The sequence below is a fragment of the Blennius ocellaris genome (assembly GCF_963422515.1).
Source record: "Blennius ocellaris genome assembly, contig: SCAFFOLD_61, whole genome shotgun sequence".
NCBI lineage: Eukaryota > Metazoa > Chordata > Actinopteri > Blenniiformes > Blenniidae > Blennius > Blennius ocellaris.
In genome coordinates, this window is record NW_027662143.1 from 191,839 (window position 1) to 215,784 (window position 23,946).

General features: G+C 54.7%; 1 protein-coding gene across 1 annotated transcript; it reads right to left on the reverse strand.

Annotated features, from left to right (window-relative positions):
- Positions 1-17,507: 17,507 nt before the first annotated feature.
- LOC308148211 (uncharacterized protein) lies at positions 17,508-21,369 on the reverse strand. Its single transcript, XM_080521655.1, has 4 exons — positions 20,090-21,369; positions 19,748-19,871; positions 18,581-19,650; positions 17,508-17,758 (listed from the first exon to the last, which is right to left on the reverse strand). Exons 1-4 carry the CDS (start codon positions 20,176-20,178, stop codon positions 17,686-17,688), a joined length of 1,356 nt encoding a protein of 451 aa, XP_080377781.1. The 5' UTR covers positions 20,179-21,369; the 3' UTR covers positions 17,508-17,685.
- Positions 21,370-23,946: the final 2,577 nt, after the last annotated feature.

Here is a 23,946-nt window from a genome sequence, read left to right on the forward strand (position 1 = left end):
CTCATTCGGTCTTTGTCTTCTAATACATTTGATGGTCTTCAGGTCTCAAGAGGCAAAAAACACACATTTAACTGTTGTTATACAAACGTGGTTATTTTATTCTTAATGTAAAACAAAAGACAAAAACCTCAGTGTGTGTGTGTGTGTGGGGGGGGGGGGGGTTCAGTACCTCAGTGTGGGGGGTGTTGGTTCAGTACCTAAGTGTGTGTGTGTGTGTGTGTGTGTGTGTGTGGGGGGGGGGGGATGGTTCAGTACCTCAGTGTGGGGGGGGGGGTGATGGTTCAGTACCTAAGTGTGTGTGGGGGGGGGGGGGCGATGGTTCAGTACCTCAGTGTGGAGGGTGTTGGTTCAGTACCTAAGTGTGTGTGTGTGTGTGTGTGGGGGGGGGGGGGGGTGTTGGTTCAGTACCTAAGTGTGTGTGTGTGTGTGTGTGTGGGGGGGGGGCGATGGTTCAGTACCTCAATGTGGGGGGGAGTGGTTCAGTACCTGTGTGGGGAGGATCACGGTTCAGTACCTCAGTGTGGGGGGGGTTGATGGCTCAGTACCTCAATGTGGGGGGGGGGTCACGGTTCAGTACCTCAGTCTGGGGGGGGTTGATGGCTCAGTACCTCAATGTGGGGGGGGTCACGGTTCAGTACCTCAGTGTGGGGGGGGTTGATGGCTCAGTGCCTCAGTGTGGGGAGGATCACGGTTCAGTACCTCAGTGTTGGGGGGGTGGTGATGGCTCAGTACCTCAATGTGGGGGGGGTCACGGTTCAGTACCTCAGCCTGGGGGGGTTGATGGCTCAGTACCTCAATGTGGGGGGGTCACGGTTCAGTACCTCAGTCTGGGGGGGTTGATGGCTCAGTGCCTCAGTGTGGGGGGGGGGGGTGGTTCAGTACCTCAGTGTGGGGAGGATCACAGTCCAGTTCCTCAGTGTGGGGGGGGTTGATGGCTCAGTACCTCAATGTGGGGGGGGGGGGGGTCACGGTTCAGTACCTCAGTGTGGGAAGGATCACGGTTCAGTTCCTCAGTGTGGGGGGGGTTCTTTGACCTCCTCAGTCTAAACGACCCCACTGCACCCGGAGGACTTCCTGTCCTTGCAGCTCCACACCTCCAGTTCAGTCCTTGACGTCGTCCTGCAGCAGGATGCAGAGACCGGATCCCATAAAGATCCCGTCAGATCAGCGGATCCCGGTGACGGAGTGTGAAGCCGAGCTGGGGGGGGGGGGGGGGGGGGGGGGGGGGGGGGGCGGGGATCTGCCTCGTCTCCCCAGAGTCTGCGTCCAATAAAGCTCCGCCTCACGTCTTCATCCATCTGGGACATTGTGTGTTTGAATGCAAACACGTCGCCTGCATGTTGGAACAGGAACCTCGTTGAGGACTTAAGTTGGGGAGAATGGTCTGAGGAGATCTGGCACCACAACAGACGGGCTGCACAAAGAACCCAGCGTGGTCTTGTTTCTGCTCGGCGTCGCAAAATGGATTCCGCGAGGCTTTGAAGGGCTTCGCCAATAGATGTTACCAGGCTTGTGTCAGACAACGTTCTCATTTAAATCCATATTGGATTGATTAAAGCTCCAACGTCTCCGTTTCGCCTGCAAAAGCTTCTTTTGGACGAGTCGTTCCTCAACGAGCCGGCTGCTCAACTCGCCAGGTCGTCACGACGACGAAGGAGCATCAGGAAAACATCTGGGAAAACATCGCTGACAATCTGCGAAAACAGATGTTGATCACTGGAGTGGCCAGTCGTTCACTGTCGTGACGTGAGAAACACAGAACTCAAGATTTCAACTGGTGACGCACCAACAAATAATGTGAAACTCCACGGAGTACGAGAACCGGCAAAAGATCCCCGACACCACCGGGTGAGTGTCGCGTGATGTCATCAGTCAGCGACATCAGCAGCAGGTGGACGTGGAGGACGAGTGGTTTGGAGAGTCTCCGATATTGGTGAGGAAGACAAGGTTTAGTTCAGTCGGGCCACAGTAGCATAGCGCAGCGGAGAGACGCTATGCTACTGTGGACCGGGAGGCTGGTGGAGGTGACGTAGCGTCGACACGGGGGAGGTGGAGGTGCTTTGCAGCAACACAGGCTTCGCTCGTCGTCTGCATGTGGAGGACGAGTCGGGCTTCATGGTATTTCATAAGTACTCGTCTGTCTCAGTGTCAGATTCTAGTTCTTGTTCTCGTCCTGTAGAGACGTGGTGACGGTGGTTCCTTCCATTGAACACCTGGAAACGTTCCACTTTTATGTTTCTACTCACACGCTGCAAACAATACTTCAATTCCATCTCAATATTGATTTACGTGATGGATGGAAGAGTTCCTGACTGAAGAGTTCTTGACTGAAGAGTTCCTGATGGAAGAGTTCCTGACAGAAGAGTTCCTGATGGAAGAGTTCTGATGGAAAAGTTCCTGATGGAAGAGTTCTTAATGGAAGAGTTCCTGATGAAAAAGTTCTTGACTGAAGAGTTCCTGATGGAAAAAGTTCTTAATGGAAGAGTTCCTGACTGAAGGTTTCTTAATGGAAGAGTTCCTGACTGAAGAGTTCCTGACTGAAGAGTTCCTGATGGAAGAGTTCTTGACTGAAGAGTTCCTGATGGAAAAGTTCCTGACAGAAGAGTTCCTGATGGAAGAGTTCTTAATGGAAGAGTTCTTAATGGAAGAGTTCCTGACTGAAGAGTTCCTGATGGAAGTGTTCTTGACTGAAGTGTTCTTGACTGCGGAGTTCCTGATGGAAAAGTTCCTGACAGAAGAGTTCCTGATGGAAGAGTTCTTAATGGAAGAGTTCCTGACTGAAGAGTTCTTAATGGAAGAGTTCCTGACTGAAGAGTTCCTGATGGAAGAGTTCCTGATGGAAAAGTTCCTGACTGAAGGGTTCCTGATGGAAAAGTTCCTGACTGAAGTATCCTGATGGAAGAGTTCTTGACTGAAGAGTTCCCGATTGTCATGTGTTCCTGTAGCGTCCAGTCAGAGGCCGTCAGAGATTTGGGCGTGTGGTTCCAGTGGAACCGGTGGAACACCAGTACACCAGCACACCGTGGAATCTGGAGTGACGTCTACTTCGTATTCCAGTTTAATCTCTTTGTTTCCGCTTCACCCTTTCATCAGTTTTCACTGGAGTTCTTGTCACGATGACAGACCTGCAGCGTGACGAGAACGTCTCTTATACCCGGAACAACACGGTTCTGATGTTCACAGTTCCGCACCTTCGATATTTGAATACCAAACGAATGTGCACCTGTCACAGTGTTTCAGGAGCTGCATGAAGTCTGACAGCAGTGAACTGAGCTGTCAGAGTGACGGAGTGATGGGGGGTCGGGGGTGAGGGATGGGGGGTGGGGGGGTGAGGGGGGGGTGAGGGGGTGAGGGGGGGGGGGCATCAGGGATCACATCTGAGACCTTCCCTGTTGGCACTGGTGAGACAGACGAACGGGCGAAGCTTCAGGAGCCTCCAAGGTCTCTGGTGTTTTCAGAGAGGAGAGAGGAGCAGGTTGAGGTTCGGGACTCTCTACCCGGCCCGGTTCGGGACTCTCTACCCGGCCCGGTTCACGACTCTCTACCCGGCCCGGTTCAGGACTCTCTACCCGGCCCAGTTCAGGACTCTCTACCCGGCCCGGTTCGGGACTCTTGAACTCTCTACCCGGCCCGGTTCAGGACTCTTGAACTCTCTACCCGGCCCGGTTCGGGACTCTTGAACTCTCTACCCGGCCCAGTTCAGGACTCTTGAACTCTCTACCCGGCCCGGTTCGGGACTCTTGAACTCTCTACCCGGCCCAGTTCAGGACTCTTGAACTCTCTACCCGGCCCGGTTCGGGACTCTTGAACTCTCTACCCGGCCCGGTTCGGGACTCTTGAACTCTCTACCCGGCCCGGTTCGGGACTCTTGAACTCTCTACCCGGCCCGGTTCGGGACTCTCTACCCGGCCCGGTTCAGGACTCTCTACCCGGCCCGGTTCAGGACTCTCTACCCGGCCCGGTTCAGGACTCTCTACCCGGCCCAGTTCAGGACTCTCTACCCGGCCCGGTTCGGGACTCTTGAACTCTCTACCCGGCCCGGTTCGGGACTCTTGAACTCTCTACCCGGCCCGGTTCAGGACTCTTGAACTCTCTACCCGGCCCAGTTCGGGACTCTTGAACTCTCTACCCGGCCCGGTTCGGGACTCTTGAACTCTCTACCCGGCCCAGTTCAGGACTCTTGAACTCTCTACCCGGCCCGGTTCGGGACTCTCTACCCGGCCCGGTTCGGGACTCTTGAACTCTCTACCCGGCCCAGTTCGGGACTTTCTACCCGGCCCGGTTTGGGACTCTCTACCCGGCCCGGTTCGGGACTCTCGGGACCAGGTGACGGTCTTGCAGTCAGCCATGGGGGTGTGGCTTCTCACTGCTGATTAAAACCTCTTCGTGACGACGGTCACAGATTTGTTGTCGGGACAAGACAAGACAAGACAAGACAAGACAAGACAAGACAAGACAAGACAAGACAAGACAAGACAAGACAAGACAAGACAAGACAAGACAAGACAAGACAAGACAAGACAAGACAAGACAAGACAAGACAAGACAAGACAAGACAAGACAAACCTTTATTGATCTCACAGTGGAGAAATGTACTCGTAACGTTCTGCTCTTAAGGACTCAAGAGGAAAGGAAAGACCAGGAATGTGCAGTTAGTAAGAATAGAGGAATCTGATATACAGTGACTATCAAATAGGACTAGAAAATAAGATAAAAACCACAAACTATAATAAAGTATAATAAGTTCTAAGGGTAAGCAAAATATACAGTAGGATGAGACACAAGGCAAATAAACTCTGATGGGGGGGGGGGGGGGGGGGGGGGTAGGATAAGTACAATAAACATACTTATAGTAAATAATAATAATACCGGTGTTGGCAGAGCAGGGTCCGTCCTAACGAGGTCAGTTAGTGACGTAGCTTCAGTGACGATCCATCGATCTTCAAACCCACTTGGGGAGGGGGGGGGGGGGGATCATCCCATCTTGTGTGTGTGTGTGTGTGTGTGTGTGTGCTCAGTGGGAGAATAAAGGTGGAGAACGTGGCGGAGATGTGGAGTTGGCATCAAACAGCCTGGCACATCAAATGAAGACGCCTCCGCCCTGCGTCTCACACTTTATCTCCTCTTCCCTTTCTCTTCCCTCGGTTGCCAAGGAGAAGCGGGGCTGCCGTCGCCCACCGCCGCCAGGGGGGGGGGGGGGGTGTGACGCAAAAAGCTCTGCCGTCTCCTCGCTGCTCCCACACATTACGGGTTTGGCACCAGAAGAAAGGAAGCGGGTGCCGGGGAGGGAGGGGGCGAGGGTAAACCCTCCAAGTTCCACATTTACATTGTGACATTAAAAGCCAGGATTGCTGGGGGCCGTTGCCAGCGTCGGATGGTGGGGGTGGGGGGGGGGGGGCTCTCTATGCCAGCTTGTCGGTGCCAATGGAAGCATGTTTGTGTCTTTCATCCTCAGCGGAGCTCTGGACCTCATGGCTGTTGGACAAATCGTCCCTACATTCGTCCACCGGTCAGAACGGCCACAGAACTTTGGTCCAGCAGGACACCAGTTCGTCCAGCGGGACACCCGTTTGTCCCAGCAGGACACCCGTTTGTCCAGCAGGACACCCGTTTGTCCCAGCAGGACACCCATTTGTCCAGCAGGACACCCGTTTGTCCCAGCAGGACACCCGTTTGTCCAGCAGGACACCCATTTGTCCAGCAGGACACCCCGTTTGTTCCAGCAGGACACCTGTTTGTCCAGCAGGACACCCCGTTTGTTCCAGCGGGACACCCCGTTTGTCCCAGCGGGACACCCGTTTGTCCAGCGGGACACCCGTTTGTTCCAGCGGGACACCCGTTTGTCCAGCAGGACACCCGTTTGTCCCAGCAGGACACCCATTTGTCCAGCAGGACACCCGTTTGTCCCAGCGGGACACCCGTTTGTTCCAGCAGGACACCCGTTTGTCCAGCAGGACACCCGTTTGTCCAGCAGGACACCCGTTTGTCCAGCAGGACACCCCGTTTGTTCCAGCAGGACACCCCGTTTGTTCCAGCAGGACACCTGTTTGTCCAGCAGGACACCCCGTTTGTTCCAGCGGGACACCCGTTTGTCCAGCAGGACACCCCGTTTGTTCCAGCGGGACACCCCGTTTGTTCCAGCAGGACACCTGTTTGTCCAGCAGGACACCCCGTTTGTTCCAGCGGGACACCCGTTTGTCCAGCAGGACACCCCGTTTGTTCCAGCGGGACACCCCGTTTGTTCCAGCGGGACACCCCGTTTGTCCCAGCGGGACACCCGTTTGTCCAGCGGGACACCCGTTTGTTCCAGCGGGACACCCGTTTGTCCAGCAGGACACCCGTTTGTCCCAGCAGGACACCCATTTGTCCAGCAGGACACCCGTTTGTCCCAGCGGGACACCCGTTTGTTCCAGCAGGACACCCGTTTGTCCAGCAGGACACCCGTTTGTCCAGCAGGACACCCGTTTGTCCAGCAGGACACCCCGTTTGTTCCAGCAGGACACCCCGTTTGTTCCAGCAGGACACCTGTTTGTCCAGCAGGACACCCCGTTTGTTCCAGCGGGACACCCGTTTGTCCAGCAGGACACCCCGTTTGTTCCAGCGGGACACCCCGTTTGTTCCAGCGGGACACCCCGTTTGTCCCAGCGGGACACCCGTTTGTCCAGCGGGACACCCGTTTGTTCCAGCGGGACACCCGTTTGTCCCAGCAGGACACCCGTTTGTCCAGCAGGACACCCATTTGTCCAGCAGGACACCCGTTTGTCCCAGCAGGACACCCGTTTGTCCAGCAGGACACCCGTTTGTCCCAGCAGGACACCCGTTTGTCCAGCAGGACACCCATTTGTCCAGCAGGACACCCGTTTGTCCCAGCAGGACACCCGTTTGTCCAGCAGGACACCCGTTTGTCCCAGCAGGAAACCCGTTTGTTCCAGCAGGACACCCGTTTGTCCCAGCAGGACACCCGTTTGTCCCAGCAGGACACCCGTTTGTCCAGCAGGACACCCGTTTGTCCCAGCAGGACACCCGTTTGTCCAGCAGGACACCCGTTTGTCCCAGCAGGACACCCATTTTTCCAGCAGGACACCCGTTTGTCCCAGCAGGACACCCGTTTGTTCCAGCAGGACACCCATTTGTCCAGCAGGACACCCGTTTGTCCAGCAGGACACCCGTTTGTCCCAGCAGGACACCCATTTGTCCAGCAGGACACCCGTTTGTCCCAGCGGGACACCCGTTTGTTCCAGCAGGACACCCGTTTGTCCAGCAGGACACCCGTTTGTCCAGCAGGACACCCGTTTGTCCAGCAGGACACCCCGTTTGTTCCAGCAGGACACCCCGTTTGTTCCAGCAGGACACCTGTTTGTCCAGCAGGACACCCCGTTTGTTCCAGCGGGACACCCGTTTGTCCAGCAGGACACCCCGTTTGTTCCAGCGGGACACCCCGTTTGTTCCAGCGGGACACCCCGTTTGTCCCAGCGGGACACCCGTTTGTCCCAGCAGGACACCCGTTTGTCCAGCAGGACACCCATTTGTCCAGCAGGACACCCGTTTGTCCCAGCAGGACACCCGTTTGTCCAGCAGGACACCCGTTTGTCCCAGCAGGACACCCGTTTGTCCAGCAGGACACCCATTTGTCCAGCAGGACACCCGTTTGTCCCAGCAGGACACCCGTTTGTCCAGCAGGACACCCGTTTGTCCCAGCAGGAAACCCGTTTGTTCCAGCAGGACACCCGTTTGTCCCAGCAGGACACCCGTTTGTCCCAGCAGGACACCCGTTTGTCCAGCAGGACACCCGTTTGTCCCAGCAGGACACCCGTTTGTCCCAGCAGGACACCCGTTTGTCCAGCAGGACACCCGTTTGTCCCAGCAGGACACCCGTTTGTCCAGCAGGACACCCGTTTGTCCCAGCAGGACACCCATTTTTCCAGCAGGACACCCGTTTGTCCCAGCAGGACACCCGTTTGTTCCAGCAGGACACCCATTTGTCCAGCAGGACACCCGTTTGTCCAGCAGGACACCCCGTTTGTCCAGCAGGACACCCCGTTTGTTCCAGCAGGACACCCCGTTTGTTCCAGCAGGACACCCCGTTTGTTCCAGCGGGACACCTGTTTGTCCAGCAGGACACCCCGTTTGTCCAGCAGGACACCCCGTTTGTTCCAGCAGGACACCCCGTTTGTTCCAGCAGGACACCTGTTTGTCCAGCAGGACACCCCGTTTGTTCCAGCGGGACACCTGTTTGTCCAGCAGGACACCCCGTTTGTTCCAGCGGGACACCCCGTTTGTTCCAGCGGGACACCCGTTTGTCCAGCGGGACACCCGTTTGTCCAGCGGGACACCCGTTTGTTCCAGCGGGACACCCGTTTGTCCCAGCAGGACACCCGTTTGTCCAGCGGGACACCAGTTTGTCCAGCAGGACACCCCGTTTGTCCAGCAGGACACCCATTTGTCCAGCAGGACACCCGTTTGTCCCAGCAGGACACCCGTTTGTCCAGCAGGACACCCGTTTGTCCCAGCAGGACACCCGTTTGTCCAGCAGGACACCCATTTGTCCAGCAGGACACCCATTTGTCCAGCAGGACACCCGTTTGTCCCAGCAGGACACCCGTTTGTCCAGCAGGACACCCGTTTGTCCCAGCAGGAAACCCGTTTGTTCCAGCAGGACACCCGTTTGTCCCAGCAGGACACCCGTTTGTCCAGCAGGACACCCGTTTGTCCCAGCAGGACACCCGTTTGTCCAGCAGGACACCCGTTTGTCCCAGCAGGACACCCATTTTTCCAGCAGGACACCCGTTTGTCCCAGCAGGACACCCGTTTGTTCCAGCAGGACACCCATTTGTCCAGCAGGACACCCGTTTGTCCAGCAGGACACCCGTTTGTCCAGCAGGACACCCCGTTTGTTCCAGCAGGACACCCCGTTTGTTCCAGCAGGACACCTGTTTGTCCAGCAGGACACCCCGTTTGTTCCAGCGGGACACCTGTTTGTCCAGCAGGACACCCCGTTTGTTCCAGCGGGACACCCCGTTTGTTCCAGCGGGACACCCCGTTTGTCCCAGCGGGACACCCGTTTGTCCAGCGGGACACCCGTTTGTTCCAGCGGGACACCCGTTTGTCCCAGCAGGACACCCGTTTGTCCAGCGGGACACCAGTTTGTCCAGCAGGACACCCCGTTTGTCCAGCGGGACACCCGTTTGTCCCAGCAGGACACCCGTTTGTCCAGCGGGACACCAGTTTGTCCAGCAGGACACCCCGTTTGTCCAGCGGGACACCCGTTTGTTCCAGCGGGACACCCGTTTGTCCAGCAGGACACCCGTTTGTCCCAGCAGGACACCCGTTTGTCCCAGCAGGACACCCGTGCTCAACGTTCTTTACCTGCTTGATCCCAGTTCGATTTCTGCACCTTGTCCATCAACATCTGGAGAAAACAGGCACAGCTGGAACCAATCAGAGCCCTTCATCTTCTTCTTCTTCTTCTTCTTCTTCTTCCTCCACATCCAACCAGGAAAACGTTCACTCCATCATGAATACTGAAGAACTTTCTTGAAGAACGAGTACGATGAAAGTAGTTCCTCAGTTCAAAACCCTCCTCTGGTCAACTGTCCAGGTCTCTGGACCCAAAGGAAACGTGACAGTGGGACAGGGTACTACAGAGTGGTACAGGGTACTACAGAGTACTACAGGGTGGTACAGGGTACTACAGAGTGGTACAGGGTACTACAGAGTACTACAGGGTGGTACAGGGTACTACAGAGTACTACAGGGTGGTACAGGGTACTACAGAGTGGTACAGGGTACTACAGAGTACTACAGGGTGGTACAGGGTACTACGGGGTGGTACAGGGTACTACAGGGTGGTACAGAGTACTACAGGGTGGTACAGGGTACTACAGGGTGGTACAGGGTACTACAGAGTACTGCAGGGTGGTACAGGGTACTACGGGGTGGTACAGGGTACTACAGGGTGGTACAGAGTACTACAGGGTGGTACAGGGTACTACAGGGTGGTACAGGGTACTACAGAGTACTGCAGGGTGGTACAGGGTACTACAGGGTGGTACAGGGTACTACAGAGTACTACAGGGTGGTACAGGGTACTACAGGGTGGTACAGGGTACTACAGAGTACTACAGGGTGGTACAGGGTACTACAGGGTGGTACAGGGTACTACAGAGTACTACAGGGTGGTACAGGGTACTACAGGGTGGTACAGGGTACTACAGAGTACTACAGGGTGGTACAGAGTACTACAGGGTGGTACAGGGTACTACAGAGTACTACAGGGTGGTACAGGGTACTACAGGGTACTACAGGGTGGTACAGGGTACGAGAGACTGGTACAGGGTTTTCTGCTGTACCTTCCTCCATCCTTTTATTTCCATTCAGTTCGGTCCAATGTTGATTATCGAGACAAATACAGAACAGTCAAGAAGAACCAACAATACACCATGAGCAAGTAGAGGACAGGAGAACCTGCAGAACCAGACTGAGAGCAGTAGAACCTGCAGAACCAGACTGAGAGCAGTAGAACCTGCAGAACCAGACTGAGAGCAGTAGAACCTGCAGAACCAGACTGAGAGCAGTAGAACCTGCAGAACCAGTCAGGGTGAGCGTACAGGACAAGGCAGTTCCAGGCATGAGGCCTGTTTCTCTGCTCGTTCCTGCAGCTTTGACTCTGTGACAGAACGACTCCCACATGGATTTTCTTTTTTCTTTTTTCTGTTCTGATTCATTTTTCTTCTCTGTGCCTCTGAGATGTTTGATAACTTCCACCTCCTCCTCCTCCTCCTCCTCCTCCTCCTCCTCCTCCTCCTCCTCCTCCTCCTCCACCTCGACTCTCTCCTGTCCCACTTGGAGGTTCTGGCCTCTTCCCATCACGGCGGGACGATTCCAGCCGACCACGGGAACCATACCTTCACCATCGCTCTCGCTAGCAATCTTTGAATCCAAGCTGAATCGCACACACACACACACACACACACACACACACACACACACACACACACACACACACACACACACACACACACACACACACACAGCGACTCGTGTTCTCCAGGGTCCTCTGCTACGTCGGTTCATGCTGATGTTCGCTGGTGTTTGATCTGGGTTTCCTGTTTGCACCACGCTAAAACTATATTTCTCCTCCACCCCCCCTTCCACCCCTCCCCCCTCCACCCTCCCCCCTCCACCCTCCAGGGACGTCATCAAGAGAATAGACCAGTCGGAGTTTGAGGGATTTGAGTACATCAACCCCCTGCTGCTGTCCTCGGAGGAGAGCGTATGAAGCAGAGAGCGTCGCCCACCTACTGTCTGTCCAAGCTGCCGTCACTGTACAGCGAGGAGGAGGAGGAGGAGGAGGAGGAGGAGGAGGAGGAGGGTGGAGGAGGAGGGTGGAGCAGGGAGGACACACTGGTGCCCCCGTCGCTAGCGGAGGCCGATTCCCTCCCGGACCTGGTGAATGTTCCGGCGGTCTTTCTCCGGGCCGCCGGTCTTCTTCTCCGTCTCCGTCTCTCTCGTCCTCTGAATGTCCACAGCTCATCTCAGAAGACGAGACGTCCATCGTGTGCCTCACCTCCACCCGCCCGCCGCACACCGGGACGGACCCTCTGCTCCACAGCGCCACTTTTTCTTTCTGCACTTTTTTTTTTTTTAATTTTCAAATGTTTTTTTAATTGATGAGGGTGGGGGGGGGCGGGGGGGCGGGGGGGGTGGGGGAGGGGGGGGAGCTCACACAAAACAAGAATGTATGATGACAAAAGACGAATTAAGTTATTGTGTATAATAGTGTAGGTACTAGGTGCAAAATTGCCGACGCCTTTTTATTGACGCAAATGTCACATTTTCATCCATAACTGCTTCTCTTGTCTTTTCTAATCCTCATGGACAGTGGGGGGGGGGGAGGGCGGGGCAGGGGGCGGGGGGCGGGGCTACCGACCAGGAGACATCTTTTTCTTTAAGAAGTGCCTCAACGTTCACACGATTAGCATTAACACGTCCGGTCCAGGTTCTTTCCTTCACGTCACGTCGGGCTGCCAGTTTGTGTTCATGTTGATTTTAGAACACGGGAAAATGATTTTTACCAAAAAAAAAAACCAAAAAAAAAAAAAAAAAATCCAAAACGAATGAGACTGAGTTTATGTTAAACTGTCCGAGGGTGTAACGACAAGAACATGATGAATACACGCTCTGATTCAAAGTGACAGATTAGAGACGAATCACTGGACGTTTCCACAAAACTCACCTGAAAACGTAAAGTCGCCACAAACACGACGACGCGCCAGGGTGGAATTGATCCTCAGTCCATAAAGCCAGTATTTATAGATTTATATAAATACTATATTCATACAAATAGAAATATTCGTCATGGTTTTGTTTTTATTCTGTTGGACTTTGATTTCTTTAACTCAATTTTAAGTGTTTTTTTTTCGGGAAAAATGTCCAAATGATGGATACTTTTACAATAATTTACATTTATGAACCCGAACGAATACGTTGTGTATTTCTTACGTCTCTGGTCCATAAACACCTGTCCGCTAATAAATTAGAAACGTCACGCTCGGTCTCGCGTTTTGTAAAAAAAAAAAGAGCTTCTGCGACGTGCTGAAAGCAGCATGAAGCCAGCCTGGGGAGGGTGGTGCTGGGTGGTGCTGGGTGGTGCTGGTGGAGTGTTGGATGGGTCAGGCGATGCAGCTGGAGGCGGACCGGCTCAGGTTCCACCAGGCGCTGCTGCCAGGCCTCCAGATGTGTGCAGTCGTCCACCTTTCCACCCTGACAGGAGGCTGGAGGCCAGAGAGCGTCTGGCCGCTTCACACACACTCGTGTCAGGCTGGAAATCAAACGTGTGATTGGCTGCAGCTCCAGTGTGTGTGTGTGAGCAGGCTGGTTGGCTGCAGGGGGCTTCTTCCTCACCTGCAGCCTCTGCAGGACCACCTGCAGCCTCTGCAGCCACTTCCTGCAGCCCCATGTGACCTGCAGCTACTTCCTGCAGCTACTTTCTCCAGCCCCATGTGACCTGCAGCCACTTCCTGCAGCCCCATGTGACCTGCAGCTACTTCCTGCAGCTACTTCCTGCAGCTACTTCCTCCAGCCCCATGTGACCTGCAGCTACTTCCTCCAGCCCCATGTGACCTGCAGCTACTTCCTGCAGCTACTTCCTGCAGCCCCATGTGACCTGCAGCTACTTCCTGCAGCTACTTCCTGCAGCCCCATGTGACCTGCAGCTACTTCCTGCAGCTACTTCCTCCAGCCCCATGTGACCTGCAGCTACTTCCTGCAGCTACTTCCTGCAGCCCCATGTGACCTACAGCTACTTCCTGCAGCTACTTCCTGCAGCCCCATGTGACCTACAGCTACTTCCTGCAGCTACTTCCTCCAGCCCCATGTGACCTGCAGCTACTTCCTGCAGCCCCATGTGACCTGCAGCTACTTCCTGCAGCCCCATGTGACCTGCAGCTACTTCCCCCAGCCCCATGTGACCTGCAGTTACTTCCTGCAGCCACTTCCTGCAGCCCCATGTGACCTGCAGCCACTTCCTCCAGCCCCATGTGACCTGCAGCTACTTCCTGCAGCCACTTCCTGCAGCCCCATGTGACCTGCAGCTACTTCCTGCAGCTACTTCCTCCAGCCCCATGTGACCTGCAGCTACTTCCTGCAGCTACTTCCTGCAGCCCCATGTGACCTACAGCTACTTCCTGCAGCTACTTCCTGCAGCCCCATGTGACCTGCAGCTACTTCCTGCAGCTACTTCCTCCAGCCCCATGTGACCTGCAGCTACTTCCTGCAGCTACTTCCTGCAGCCCCATGTGACCTACAGCTACTTCCTGCAGCTACTTCCTGCAGCCCCATGTGACCTGCAGCTACTTCCTGCAGCTACTTCCTCCAGCCCCATGTGACCTGCAGCTACTTCCTCCAGCCCCATGTGACCTGCAGCTACTTCCTGCAGCCACTTCCTGCAGCCCCATGTGACCTGCAGTTACTTCCTGCAGCCCCATGTGACCTGCAGCTACTTCCTGCAGCCCCATGTGACCTGCAGTTACTTCCTCCAGGGGTTTCCAGGTCTTTTGGAGAGCCACAAGGACTTTCAAGGATGGAAAGTCAATGTTAAAACTTGAGCTATGAATCCACACCGAAACTTCAAACACAATATTCCGACAATTCTTCCAAACTTCCCATCATTTCCTGCCAATTCATAAGTTTGCTATTTCTGTGAATTCATGGTGAAAGTTTGACTTTAACGCTCCAAGTCCCGCCCTCGTCCATTAACGTTCATTTCAAAGTTGTACGTGTACGAAGTAAAGTAACTGCAAAGTAGTTTTTGTAAAGTAATCCAAGACGGCTCCATCCTGAACGTTGTTTCTTTGATCCACTTCATTTGAGAAGAAACGTGCCGAAGCAGAAACGGCGCTCTGCTACATCGGCCGCTAAGTGTTAGCTGCTAACTGTGAACCATGGGGCTGCAAACCCAGCGGGCCGCTGACCTGTCCTGGTAATCTGCAGTAATCCTGACCAGGAGCTGGATTGAGGGCTGAAGCAGGAATGAAGGAGGCTGCAGCTTCAGGAGAGAAGCGGCAGAATGTGAAGCCGTTTCCATGATCGATGGTGGATTCAGCTCCGCAGGAAGCAGGAGGCCTTCAGCAGCAGGTCGCATTGGAGCTGGACGACAAAACCAACACACGTCTGCACACATCTGCACACATCTGCACACGTCTGCACACATCTGCACACGTCTGCACACATCTGCAAGGCCGCGGCAGGAAGAGCTGTGATGTAATCTGAGCCGTAATGTGATGTGATAAGCACATAACAGGATTAATTAGTCGGAGGGTCTCTGTGAGCTGCAGGGTCTCCAAGCAGCTCTCACACACACACACACACACACACACACACACACACACACACACACACACACACACACACACACACACACACACACACACACACACAGGTTGGATCTGCTTCATTTTGCTTCACTGCGTCTTGTAAATATGTGTAAATATTAAAATGAAGCTGGTTTTCTGTCACCTGAAGTGAAGTGTTTCCTTCTGTTTGGGGGGGGGGGGGGGGGGGGTAGTTTTAGTTCATGCTCTGATGCGGTGGTGCCGTGATGGCCTGATGTGCTCCGATGCGGTGGTGCTCGGATGCGGGTGGTGCCCTGATGCGGTGGCGCTCTAATACAGTGGTGCCCGGATGCGGTGGTGCCCTGATGCCGTGATGGCCTGATGCAGTGGTGCACCGATGCGGTGGTGCCCTGATGCAGTGGTGCCCCGATGCGGTGGTGGCCTGATGCGGTGATGCTCGGATGCAGGTGGTGCCCTGATGTGGTGGCGCTCTAATGCAGTGGTGCTCTGATGCGGTGGTGGCCCGATGCGGTGGTGCCCCGATGCGGTGGCGCTCTAATGCAGTGGTGCTCTGATGCGGTGGTGGCCCGATGCGGTGGTGCCCCGATGCGGTGGTGGCCCGATGCGGTGGTGGCCCGATGCGGTGGTGGCCTGATGCAGTGACGATTTCCTCGTTTCAAACTGTTTATTCAAGCAGAATCCAGCAGTGGAGAGTCGACCACGACAATAACTGGTCATGTGACCTCCACCCTCAATAACTGGTCATGTGACCTCCACCCTCAACAACTGGTCATGTGACCTCCACCCTCAATAACTGGTCATGTGACCTCCACCCTCAACAACTGGTTGACCAGTGGACTGATTGTCTGCTGAGGCCTGACGGACCTGGAGGTCTTCAGGAGGTCTGGACTCAATGACTGCAGGAACTTAAATACATATTTAACTTGCTGACTCATTTTGGATTCACTTTCTTTTACTATATTTGATCAATATTTGATTTGGCACTGTGAGATTTTGTTCTCCCGTCCTGCTGGAACACCGCAAAGGTCTCCGTCTGTCAGAGCAACAAACAATGATCGGATCTTAAACATGAGAACTGGTGAGTCCTCAGAACCTAGATCCTTAGAGAACCAGGATCCTCAGAACCAGGATCCTCAGAACCAGGATCCTCAGAACCAGGATCCTCAGAACCAGGATCCAGAAACACTAAAGGGAGAAAAGTCATTTAACCATTTTCAACCAAAAGTCAAACAGAAAGTCTTCATAATAAAATCCATACATCCTTTATTTAATGGTCTCAGAGCAGAATTCTAATTCCTTGAGAATAACAGAATCCCACACAACAGTGTGGAACCTCAGAGCGTGGAACCCTGATGGTGTGGACCCCCGAGAGCGTGGACCCCTCAGAGCGTGGACCCCTGATGGCGTGGACCCCTGACAGCGTGGAACCCTCAGAGCATGGACCCCTGAGAGCGTGGACCCCTCAGAGCGTGGACCCCTGACGGCGTGGACCCCTGAGAGCGTGGACCCCTGAGAGCGTGGACCCCTGACGGCGTGGACCCCTGAGAGCGTGGACCCCTGACGGCGTGGACCCCTGACAGCGTGGACCCCTGAGAGCGTGGACCCCTGACGGCGTGGACCCCTGAGAGCGTGGACCCCTGACGGCGTGGACCCCTGACGGCGTGGACCCCTGAGAGCATGGACCCCTGAGAGCGTGGACCCCTCAGAGCGTGGACCCCTGACGGCGTGGACCCCTGAGAGCCTGGACCCCTGACGGCGTGGACCCCTGATGGCGTGGACCCCTGACGGCGTGGACCCCTGAGAGCGTGGACCCCTGACGGCGTGGACCCCTGACGGCGTGGACCCCTGAGAGCATGGACCCCTGAGAGCGTGGACCCCTCAGAGCGTGGACCCCTGACGGCGTGGACCCCTGAGAGCCTGGACCCCTGACGGCGTGGACCCCTGATGGCGTGGACCCCTGACGGCGTGGACCCCTGAGAGCGTGGACCCCTGACGGCGTGGACCCCTGATGGCGTGGACCCCTGAGAGCGTGGACCCCTGACGGCGTGGACCCCTGACGGCGTGGACCCCTGAGAGCGTGGACCCCTCAGAGCGTGGACCCCTGAGAGCGTGGACCCCTGACGGCGTGGACCCCTGACGGCGTGGACCCCTGAGAGCGTGGACCCCTCAGAGCGTGGACCCCTGACGGCGTGGACCCCTGAGAGCGTGGACCCCTGACGGCGTGGACCCCTGACGGCGTGGACCCCTGAGAGCATGGACCCCTGAGAGCGTGGACCCCTCAGAGCGTGGACCCCTGACGGCGTGGACCCCTGAGAGCCTGGACCCCTGACGGCGTGGACCCCTGATGGCGTGGACCCCTGACGGCGTGGACCCCTGAGAGCGTGGACCCCTGACGGCGTGGACCCCTGATGGCGTGGACCCCTGAGAGCGTGGACCCCTGACGGCGTGGACCCCTGACGGCGTGGACCCCTGAGAGCGTGGACCCCTCAGAGCGTGGACCCCTGAGAGCGTGGACCCCTGACGGCGTGGACCCCTGACGGCGTGGACCCCTGAGAGCGTGGACCCCTCAGAGCGTGGACCCCTGACGGCGTGGACCCCTGAGAGCGTGGACCCCTCAGAGCGTGGACCCCTGACGGCGTGGACCCCTGAGAGCGTGGACCCCTGAGAGCGTGGACCCCTGAGAGCGTGGACCCCTGACGGCGTGGACCCCTGACGGCGTGGACCCCTGAGAGCGTGGACCCCTCAGAGCATGGACCCCTGAGAGCGTGGACCCCTGACAGCGTGGACCCCTGAGAGCGTGGACCCCGGGGCGGCGGCCTGCAGAGGGCCGTGGTCACCAGGTCATGTCCACGTTCATCTCAGACAGACACTGGCAGAGGTGAAGGTCGACGTCCATCTGAGAGAAGCTGGACAGGAGGACAGCAGGTCACACACAGCTTTTCAAAATAAAGCAGTTTCTTCTTCCAGCAGACTAATGTGATCCTGAGGCCTGAATTTCATTCAACGTCTTTATGAAGACAAGAGACTTTCTGTTTTCTACTGAACTGATCTGATCTCCACAGTTGAGCTGGAAACGAGGACGACTGAAGTCATGACATCGTTTCTTACTCTGTTACTCTGTTTGTTACTCTGTTACTCTGTTTGTTACTCTGTTTGTTACTCTGTTTGTTACTCTGTTACTTTGTTTGTTACTCTGTTACTTTGTTTGTTACTCTGTTACTTTGTTTGTTACTCTGTTTGTTACTCTGTTTGTTACTCTGTTTGTTACTCTGTTACTTTGTTTGTTACTCTGTTACTTTGTTTGTTACTCTGTTACTTTGTTTGTTACTCTGTTTGTTACTCTGTTTGTTACTCTGTTACTTTGTTTGTTACTCTGTTACTTTGTTTGTTACATCGTTTGTTACTTTGTTTGTTACTCTGTTTGTTACTCTGTTTGTTACTCTGTTTGTTACTCTGTTTGTTACTCTGTTACTTTGTTTGTTACTCTGTTACTTTGTTTGTTACATCGTTTGTTACTTTGTTTGTTACTCTGTTTGTTACTCTGTTACTTTGTTTGCTACTCTGTTTGTTACTCTGTTACTTTGTTTGCTACATGGTTTGTTACTTTGTTTGCTACATGGTTTCTCTCCAGGTGCATCGTTTCCTCCCCGACATGACAAAGTTTTGCAGTTAGAAAAGAAACTTGGTCTCGTTTCTAATGAAAGTTTATGTTCAGGAAAGTTTCCTACCTGCCAGGGAACTCCTGCAGACACATGGGGCAGCTCCGCAACACTGCTGCTCCACCTCCCGATGCTGCTCCTCCTCCTGATGCTGCTCCACCTCCCGATGCTGCTCCTCCTCCCGATGCTGCTGCTCCTCCTCCTGATGCTGCTGCTCCTCCTGATGCTGCTCCTCCTCCTGGTGCTGCTCTTCCTCCTCCTGATGCTGCTGCTCCTCCTGATGCTGCTCCTCCTCCTCCTGATGCTGCTGCTCCTGATGCTGCTGCTCCTCCTCCTGATGCTGCTCTTCCTCCTCCTGATGCTGCTCTTCCTCCTGCTGCTCTTCCTCCTCCTGATGCTACTGCTCCTCCTGATGCTGCTCCTCCTGATGCTACTGCTCCTCCTGATGCTACTGCTCCTCCTGATGCTGCTCCTCCTCCTGATGCTGCTGCTCCTCTTGATGCTGCTGCTCCTCCTGATGCTGCTGCTGCTCCTCCTGATGCTGCTCTTCCTCCTCCTGATGCTGCTCCTCCTCCTCCTGATGCTGCTCTTCCTCCTGATGCTGCTCTTCCTCCTCCTGATGCTGCTCTTCCTCCTCCTGCTGCTCCTCCTCCTCCTGATGCTGCTGCTCCTCCTGATGCTGCTCTTCCTCCTCCTGATGCTGCTCCTGCTCCTCCTGATGCTGCTCCTCCTCCTCCTGATGCTGCTGCTCCTCCTGATGCTGCTGCTCCTCCTGATGCTGCTCTTCCTCCTCCTGATGCTGCTGCTCCTCCTGATGCTGCTCCTCCTCCTCCTGATGCTGCTGCTCCTCCTGATGCTGCTGCTCCTCCTCCTCCTGCTCCTCCTCCTCCTCCTGCTCCTATCCTGCAGAAGTCCTGGACCCCCAGTCCCTGCTCTCTCTGGCGCTGATGAACCACTGCTGAGGTGTGAGCCTCCTCCTCTTCCTCCCCCCTGTGGCGGGGCTGAGGAGGGTCCTCCTCCCCCCTGGTCTGGTCTGGGACCTCCTGCTGGGAGGAGGCGGGTCTGAGAGGTCCGGGTAAAGGAGGGACGTCGTCACCAAGGTCACAACCCCCCCGTTCATCCAACGCCACCGCCGCCGCCTGAAAGACAACAGAGCTTTTATACTGTTATCACTACGTCAGCTGTCATTCATCATGGGGGGGGTGGGGGGGTGGGGGGGTGGAGGAGGGGGCGTACCACTGCACGAGGCGGTGGCAGATCAGGGACCGGGACCCAGCGCTGGTCCTCCAGGAGAGGCAGAGCCGACTTCAGAGTAAAAGCCCAGAGTCGGTCCTCAGCAGGAACAGGAAGCTGCAGCCGGCTGGAAGCAGTGACGTCACAAATGTCACATTCACGTGGCAATGTTTTGAAAACTGCGTCGCGGAGAAGACGACGTCGTTTTTCACGTTTGTCCACGAGTTGGTGCTGCAGTTGGTGTAAGTACTGGAAGCTCTCACACACACACACACACACACACACACACACACACACACACACACACACACACACACACACACACACACACTGTGTGACACCGACCCCCCGGAGGACCGGAAGCTGCTGCTCCTCTCCCTCGGCTCTTCACACAGTTTCCTCTTCAGTCTGGACCTCGAGCTACTCTCCGCCATCGTTACACTTCACGACGTTACTTCTTCCCCGGATTACGTCACAGTTCAAACTCCGCGCCCGAACGGAGCTTTCCACTTCCGTAAACATCGCTCGCTACGTCACCCGTCGCCAGCCAATCAGAGGAAGGCGGCAAGCCGCGTCATCGGGAGCGCCGTCCAATCAGACGGCGACATTATCAGCCAATCACACGAGAGCTCGACTCTTCAGTTCCATGTTTCCTCCTTTATTCTGCATTTCTGAGTGAAAAACATTAGTTGGGGAAAACCCGAGTAAAACAACTGCTTGAAAAGTAAAAGTATATAAATAAATACACACTCTCCTCTGGATTTACAACGTTCTAAGCTTCATGGCTGTATTTCAACGTGTGGGATCCACAGTGTCTGTGAGGAGAGGAAAACATCTGGTTTGGGGGAACCGGGTTCTGGAGCCTCTGCTCAATGTGTTTTGGTCATTATGAGTACTGTAACGACGTTGAAGTAATTATCAGATTACTGCATCAGTCCCTCCAGTATATTGAATTCATCTGCTGAAGTTTCACAACACCAGGAACTGTTTGTTCAGCAGCTCTGCTTCACAGCAGAACCAGGAGGCTCAACTGAACCATGTGTTCTCCATGCTGGTGACTGAACAGTGAAGGAATCCACACCCTGCAGGGAACCGCAGGGCCCGGAGAACCCGGAGAACCTGGAGAACCAGGAGAACTCCCAGCATGCTTTGTTTGTTACTTTGTTTATTACTCTGTTTGTTACTTTGTTTGGTACTCTGTTACTTTGTTTGTTACTTTGTTTATTACTCTGTTTGTTACTTTGTTTGTTACTCTGTTACTTTGTTTGTTACTTTGTTTATTACTTTGTTTGTTACTTTGTTTATTACTATTTGTTACTCTGTTACTTTGTTTGTTACTTTGTTTATTACTCTGTTTGTTACTTTGTTTGTTACTCTGTTGCTTTGTTTGTTACTTTGTTTATTACTTTGTTTGTTACTTTGTTTATTACTATTTGTTACTCTGTTACTTTGTTTGTTATTTGTTTATTACTTTGTTTATTACTTTGTTTGTTACTTTGTTTGTTACTTTGTTTGTTACTTTGTTTGTTCCATCGTTTGTTATTGATGTCCTGGTTATGAACCTGGGGGGTTCTGCTCACTTTCTGCAGGGTCAACGTCCAGGACCGGGTGGGACTTCAGTTTCAGACTCAACCCTCACTCTGAACACAACAACAACAACAACAACAACAACAACAACAACAACAACAGGATTTACAGCAGGGTTTGAAATGAGTGCAGACTGAAGAGTTACGTCACGCGACGATGTGACTTTTACGACGAGGTGGAAAGTTCTGGTCATGAGGAACCAGAACTCTTGAGGAACCAGAACTCCCGAGGAACCTGAACTCCCGAGGAACCTGAACTCCCGAGGAACCAGAACTCCCGAGGAACCAGAACTCTTGAGGTACCAGAACTCCCGAGGAACCAGAACTCTTGAGGAACCAGAACTCTTGAGGAACCAGAACTCTTGAGGTACCACAACTCCTGAGGAACCAGAACTCTTGAGGAACCAGAACTCTTGAGGTACCAGAACTCTTGAGGAACCAGAACTGTTGAGGAACCAGAACTCCTGAGGAACCAGAACTCTTGAGGAACCAGAACTCTTGAGGAACCAGAACTCCTGAGGAACCAGAACTGTTCTGGCCTGGAGAGACGGACCAGCTCACTGCTGTCATGGAAACACAGAAGAGGCACTGAGAACTTCTGACACCAGGTGAAGTCGCTGGACCTGGACCTGGACCTGGACCTGGACCTGGACCTGGACCTGGACCACAGAGAGGAGGCAGAGCAGCAGAGCAGTAGAGCAACAGCAGTAGAGCAGCAGCAGAGCAGCAGAGCAGCAGAGTAGTAGAGCAGCAGAGCAGCAGAGCAACAGAGCATTAGAGCATTAGAGCATTAGAGCAGTAGAGCAGCAGAGCAGTAGAGCAGCAGAGCAGCAGCAGAGCAGTAGAGCAGCAGAGCAGTAGAGCAGTTGAGCAGCAGAGCAGCAGCAGAGCAGTAGAGCAGCAGCAGAGCAGCAGCAGAGCAGCAGAGCAGTAGAGCAGCAGAGCAGCAGCAGAGCAGTAGAGCAGTAGAGTAGCAGAGCAGCAGAGCAGTAGAGCAGTAGAGCAGTAGAGTAGCAGAGCAGTAGAGCAGCAGAGCAGCAGAGCAGTAGAGCAGCAGAGCAGCAGCAGAGCAGTAGCAGAGCAGTAGAGCAGCAGCAGAGCAGTAGAGCAGCAGAGCAGTAGAGCAGTAGAGCAGTAGCAGAGCAGCAGAGCAGTAGAGCAGTAGAGCAGTAGCAGAGCAGCAGTAGAGCAGTAGAGCAGTAGAGCAGCAGAGCAGCAGAGCAGTAGCAGAGCAGTAGAGCAGCAGAGCAGCAGCAGAGCAGTAGAGCAGCAGCAGAGCAGCAGAGCAGCAGAGCAGCAGAGCAGCATCCAGGTCTGTGGTTCAGACTGCTGCTCGAGGAAGAAGCCGCCCGGCGCCTGGAAAGAAACGTTATGTCACACATGAAGCAGTGTTTTGCTTCGCTGCCATGGCAACAGCAAAAATACCTTCACACACACACACACACACACACACACACACACACACACACACACACACACACACACACACACACACACACACACACACACACACACACACACACACACACTAGAAGAGGTCACAGCTCCTGGTTGTTTCGTTCTCTCTCCTCCTCCTTTCTCTGTTTCCTCCTGCTGGATGTTTTGTTTTGCTTTGGTTTAGGTGAACGAATGAACGACTGAATGAACGAGTGAACGACTGGACGACTGAATGAACGAGTGAACGACTGGACGACTGAACTACTGAATGAACGAGTGAACGACTGGACGACTGAATGAACGAGTGAACGACTGGACGACTGAACTACTGAATGAACGAAGTGAACGACTGGACGACTGAATGAACGAGTGAACGACTGGACGACTGAACGACTGAATGAACGAGTGAACGACTGAACTACTGAATGAACGAGTGAACGACTGAGGCTCCAGGAGCTGATGGAGGTCAAGGTGTCACTGAGGTTTAGATCCTGTGAAGAAGATCCTCTCACCTGGAGCCTCCAGGGTCACATCCTCCTAGAACATGTCTCCTGTGTTTCCTGGACTGGACTGGGCTGGACTGGACTGGACTGGACTGGACTAACTGGACTGGGCTGGGCTGGACTGGGCTGGACTGGACTGGGCTGGACTGGACTGGACTGGACTGACTGGACTGGGCTGGGCTGGGCTGGACTGGACTGGACTGGACTGACTGGACTGAGCTGGACTAGACTAGACTAGACTAGACTAGACTAGACGACTGGACTGGGCTGGACTTGGCTGGACTGGGCTGGGCTGGACTGGACTGGGCTGGACTGGACTGGACTGGGCTGGGACTGGGCTGGACTGGACTGGACTGGACTTGGCTGGACTGGGCTGGGCTGGACTGGACTGGACTGGGCTGGGCTGGACTGGACTGGACTGGACTGGACTGACTGGACTGGGCTGGGCTGGGCTGGACTGGACTGGACTGGGCTGGGCTGGACTGACTGGACTGACTGGACTGGGCTGGGCTGGGCTGGGCTGGACTGGACTGGACTGGGCTGGGCTGGACTGGACTGACTGGACTGGGCTGGGCTGGGCTGGACTGGACTGGACTGGACTGACTGGACTGAGCTGGACTAGACTAGACTAGACTAGACGACTGGACTGGGCTGGACTGGACTGGGCTGGACTTGG

Bases quoted from the DNA above. Each gene is read 5' to 3' on its own strand.
- LOC308148211 (XM_080521655.1), bottom strand. From the start codon at position 20,178: ATGGCGGAGAGTAGCTCGAGGTCCAGACTGAAGAGGAAACTGTGTGAA. The intron at 19,872-20,089 runs GTCGGTGTCACA...CACTGCTTCCAG, and splicing joins AGCTTCCGGTCCTCCGGGGG to CCGGCTGCAGCTTCCTGTTC. The intron at 17,759-18,580 runs GTAGGAAACTTT...CCTCCTGTCCAG, and splicing joins CTGCAGGAGTTCCCTGGCAG to CTTCTCTCAGATGGACGTCG.